This window comes from Rhea americana, unplaced genomic scaffold (assembly GCF_003343005.1).
Source record: "Rhea americana isolate MKP2758 unplaced genomic scaffold, rheAme1 scaffold_139, whole genome shotgun sequence".
In the NCBI taxonomy this organism is placed as follows: domain Eukaryota; kingdom Metazoa; phylum Chordata; class Aves; order Rheiformes; family Rheidae; genus Rhea; species Rhea americana.
This window is the reverse complement of record NW_028185472.1, coordinates 91,606-96,234: the sequence shown is the minus strand read 5'-3', so window position 1 is coordinate 96,234 and position 4,629 is coordinate 91,606. Positions and strand designations below refer to the sequence as shown.

At 61.4% G+C, this 4,629-nt stretch overlaps 1 protein-coding gene across 2 annotated transcripts; it reads left to right on the top strand.

Annotated features, from left to right (window-relative positions):
* The first annotated feature begins 431 nt into the window (after window positions 1–431).
* CLP1 (cleavage factor polyribonucleotide kinase subunit 1) lies at window positions 432–3,602 on the top strand. Of its 2 annotated transcripts, XM_085298390.1 has the most exons (3): window positions 432–557; window positions 817–1,444; window positions 2,633–3,602. In XM_085298390.1, exons 2-3 carry the CDS (start codon window positions 839–841, stop codon window positions 3,302–3,304), a joined length of 1,278 nt encoding a protein of 425 aa, XP_085154516.1. In that variant the 5' UTR covers window positions 432–557; window positions 817–838; the 3' UTR covers window positions 3,305–3,602. The 2 variants fall into 2 exon arrangements, with proteins under 2 accessions (XP_085154516.1, XP_085154517.1); XM_085298391.1 differs by lacking the exon at window positions 432–557 and having other exon boundaries at window positions 564–1,444.
* The last annotated feature ends 1,027 nt before the right edge of the window (window positions 3,603–4,629 follow it).

Genomic DNA, 4,629 nt, shown 5'->3' with positions numbered 1-4,629 from the left:
GCCGCCGCGGCGTCACCGCCCGCACCCTGACGTCACCCCCGCGCCGTGACGTCACCCCCGCCCCCCGCGGCCGTGTCCGCGGTCCCCCGCGCCTCCCGGGCCCCCTCCGGGGCAGCGGCCTCGGAGGGCGCACGCCAACGAGACGCAACCAGACGGGAGGACGGTATGGAAATCAGATGCAAACGACATGCAAATAGCGGGCCCGATAGGCCCGCGGGCACGTTCTGACGACATGCAGGCGGCGTGCAGAGGGCACGTGACGCAAAGGGGGTGGGGCCCAAGCGTGACGTGATTGTATGCAAATGAGCCGGGAGGGCAGCGGCTCCGTCGGCAGCGCCCTGGACTGCGTCTCCCAGGACGCACCGCGCGCCGCCCGGCTTGCGCGCTCGAGGCAGYGCGTCACCCGAGGGCGACGCGTCACCCAGGAGGGCCCGCGCGCGGGTGCCATGGCAACACCCCCCGCAACAGCCCCCAACGGGTCGCCCGCGTGACCTCACTTCCGGCGCAGTCTATAGATGCCTCCGGGCCGGAAGTGCAGGAGCACCGCAAGCGCCGTGGTAAGGGGGTGGTCGAGTCTGGGGCGGCACCGGCGGGTGCCATGGCAACGTCCAGGTGGGGCAGAGGGGGCGCCCCCCCCCGCCTGGAGGCTGGGACATGGCGGCGACCCCAGGGTCGGGCCGAGCCGGGCCGGGGACCCGAGGTGGTGCGGGCAGTACCGGGCTTAGGGGGAGGAAGGAGCGGGGACCTCGGCAGGGCAGAGGAAGGGGGGGGCCCGCTCCTCCCAACGCCTCCTCGTTACTCTGCGCCGCCCCACAGCTCGGCGGCAGAGGATTGAGCGATGGCAGACGACGGTGGTGATGAGAAAAAGCAGGTGGCCAAGTTCGAGCTGGAGCGGGAGACGGAGCTGCGGTTCGAGGTGGAGGCCTCGCAGACAGTGCAGCTGGAGCTGCTCACTGGCATGGCGGAGGTTTTTGGCACTGAGCTCACCCGCAACAAGAAGTTTACCTTCGATGCCGGTGCCAAGGTGGCCGTCTTCACCTGGCATGGCTGCACCGTGCAGCTCAGTGGGCGTACAGAGGTGGCCTACATCTCCAAGGACACCCCCATGCTGCTCTACCTCAACACCCACACAGCGCTGGAGCAGATGCGCCGGCAGGCAGAGCGTGAGGATGAGCGGGGGCCCCGCGTCATGGTAGTGGGGCCCACGGATGTGGGCAAGTCAACCGTGTGCCGCCTGCTGCTGAACTATGCTGTGCGTCTGGGGCGCCGGCCCACCTTTGTAGAGCTAGATGTGGGCCAGGGCTCCGTCTCCATCCCTGGCACCATGGGGGCCCTCTACATTGAGCGCCCAGCTGATGTGGAGGAGGGCTTCTCTCTCCAAGCCCCGCTGGTTTATCACTTTGGCTCCACCACACCTGGCACCAACATCAAGCTCTACAACAAGGTGAGTGTAGGGGTGTGGGCACAGTCCAGGAGAGCAGTGTAGCCCTGGGGTAGGGCCTAGACATGGTGACATTGCTACTTTTGGAAGCTTTCACAGGTTGAAGCTCTGAGCAACCTGATGTTGCTTGGTGCTTAGCCCTGTTTGGGACAGGGCCTGGTCTAGAAAGCTCCCTTCCACCTTATCTTTTCTGTGATGCTTTGATTTCTTTTTTCTGCTACATAAAACTATGGTGTAGTTAAGTATTGTGCCTGCTTTTGGGTGTTCCTGCTCAAGAAAGACATGGTGAACTTCAAGAAGGTGCAGAGAAGCGTAGCTGAATCAAGGGGACCGAGTAGCTGCCTTAAGAGAGACTAAGAAGACCATGACCTTCCAGTTCAGAGAAGAGGGCTGAGGGACTCTTAGCGGGTTTACAAAACCATACAGCTGCTAGATGAGCCAAAGGGGGAACTGTTGCACCACAGCCTGCAATGCAGGAAGTAGGTGATGCTTGATGAAACCACCTGGATACTGGCTTAGAGCAAATAAAAAACAAGCTCTTCTGTACACAGCTGTCAGAGCAGGCTGTGGAGGCAGACAGAAGCAGCGGAGTCAAGAGGGACTTTAAAGCATTAATGGACAGCAGGCCCATAAATAGATGCTAAAAAACATTGACAGGGATGTACTTTCTACCATCCCTACAACTGCATGGTTAACTGGGTAGAACTGAACTGCAGAAGGTGGCCAAGCTTGCATGCTCTCCTGAAAAAGTGTATCTTGTTGCCAATGTCTCTTGCTGTTTTGGTGCTGTTTGGGAGTAGAAGCTTTTCAGTTGCTTCCCTGAGCCTTTTAGCCAGTCAGGACTGACATGGTCATCTGCTGACACTTGGGTGCTGGGGAATTGGGGTTTGCAGATTTCAAAGGAGGTAGCAAGCGTAAGGACAGCACCGGAGACAGCTGGCCCAAGCATTTGGAATGCGGAAACACTGTGGTAGCTGAGGAAAGCGTGAAGGAGTCAGAGCACAGAATATCAATGGATCCCATCTCCTCCCTGTTTCTCCTCTTCTGGAGAAGCTGTTGCCATCTTCTCTGCTCTGGGGCAGAGCCAGAGCAGAGCCCTGAGAAGGGGGTACAAGTGGAAGGGGAATTCAGCTTCTGTCATGCCCCAAGAGGTCTCTCTGTCCTAATGTTTCTGCCCTTTCTTCCTCACAGATCACATCCCGCCTGGCCGATGTCTTCAACCAGCGGTGTGAAGTGAACCGCCGAGCGTCGGTGAGCGGCTGCGTCATCAACACATGTGGCTGGGTGAAAGGCTCAGGGTACCAGGCGCTGGTACATGCCGCCTCTGCCTTTGAGGTGGATGTGGTGGTGGTGCTAGACCAAGAGCGGCTCTACAACGAGCTGAAGAGGGACCTGCCTCACTTTGTGCGTACAGTGCTGCTGCCCAAATCTGGTGGGGTGGTGGAGCGCTCCAAGGACTTCCGTCGGGAGTGCCGAGACGACCGCATCAGGGAATATTTCTATGGCTTCCGGGGCTGCTTCTACCCCCATGCCTTTGATGTCAAGTTCTCTGATGTCAAGATCTACAAGGTGGGGGCTCCCACCATCCCAGACTCTTGCCTCCCCCTGGGCATGTCACAGGAGGACAACCAACTCAAGCTGGTGCCAGTGACGCCGGGGCGGGACATGGTGCACCATCTGCTGAGCGTCAGCATGGCTGACAGCCCTGATGACAACATCTCAGAGACCAGTGTGGCTGGCTTCATTGTGGTCACTGGCGTGGACCTGGAGCGCCAGGTCTTCACTGTGCTTTCACCTGCCCCTCGCCCACTGCCCAAGAACTTCCTCCTCATCATGGACATTCGCTTCATGGACCTGAAGTAGAAGCAGTGGGGAGAAAACAGGGAGTCTCCTTGGAGATAGGAGAAACATGGAGGGCAGCTCCACACTTCAAACTTCTTGGGGAGCAAGAAAACGTCTGCCATCTGGGTCATCCTGTGTGGCTGGAAGTTRTCTGCTTGCCTGTGTTTTCTTCTTCATCCAGCAGGTTTCCGGCCCTGAAGTCTGGCCGCTTGTCCCTTTCTTACATGCCAGCAAGTACTGCCAAGCCCTCTCATACAAGAGGCTTGCYGCTCAATTTTATATCCTTTTATAACTTTTCTTATTAAAATTCCTAAACTTCTGCTTTGTGATGCCCTGTGAACTTTTGTCCTGGTGCCTCAGCAGTGGGGCAAAGCAGAGGGCAGGTAAGGAGAACAGCAGCAGAAGGTCGAGCGATGGGAATCCGTTGCTGATGAACAAAGGAGAGGCTTCTGCAGGGGAACACTGAGGCAGAGTGTTGCTTGAAGTACYGAGGAAAAAGTGGGAGCAGAAGTGATGTCCTTGCTCTCTGAATTACCCCCCGAGCGCCAGAGGGAGAGAGTGGAAGAAGAGAGGAACATGACCCACACCCGTGTGGCCCAATGTCTTTAATGACACCTCTCCCCCCCCCCCCCCGGGCCACCAGGCGGATGGGGATCCTGCTTTGAAGTGAGGGATCAGCCCCTCCTTTTTTGGGGGTGGCGGGGGAGATGGGTCTTTTCTGGGGGCTCGGACATATGACCAAGGGGAGCAAAGCTCCGGGGGCTGTGCTGGGGGGGGCACCGCTGGGGTCGTGCGTTCGTAGGGGTCGACACCTGGGATGGCAGAGGCGCAGCTGCGGCGCGGAAGGGGCTGGGCCCGGGGCAGACAGCCTGCGCACGGGCGGGGGGCGCCGGCCCCTCGGCCGCGCCCTGCGGGGGGCGCCGGGGTGTCCCGTCCCTCCCCCCGCCGCAGCCGCCCTCGCGGACGGTGCCACGCGCCGCGGCGAGGGGAGCGGCGGCATCGCTCCCCCCTTCCCCCCCCCGCGCTGCGCAGTGCGCGCCGCCCACCGCGCCTCCGGACGTGGTACGTTCCGCGCACGCGCCCTTCCCCGCACCGGCGGGGCGRCCTCTGCCTCCGCCCACCGCTGACACACGCGCACGCGCGCCGCGTCCCCTCCCCACCGCCCCGCGTCTTCTAGGCGGTTCCCCGCGGCGCGGCCAATGAGGTGTCGCGGGCGGGGGTGCGCGCTGCCGCCGGGGCCCGGTTTCCGGCCCGTGCGCAGGCGCGGCCGTGACGTCGTGCCCAGCCGCCGAGCGCGGCGGCGGTTCGTGCCCGGGAGCGTTGGCTGCGCGCTCGCGGCCTCCCGC

Bases quoted from the DNA above. Each gene is read 5' to 3' on its own strand.
- CLP1 (XM_085298390.1), top strand. From the start codon at position 839: ATGGCAGACGACGGTGGTGATGAGAAAAAGCAGGTGGCCAAGTTCGAG. The intron at 1,445-2,632 runs GTGAGTGTAGGG...TCTTCCTCACAG, and splicing joins ACATCAAGCTCTACAACAAG to ATCACATCCCGCCTGGCCGA.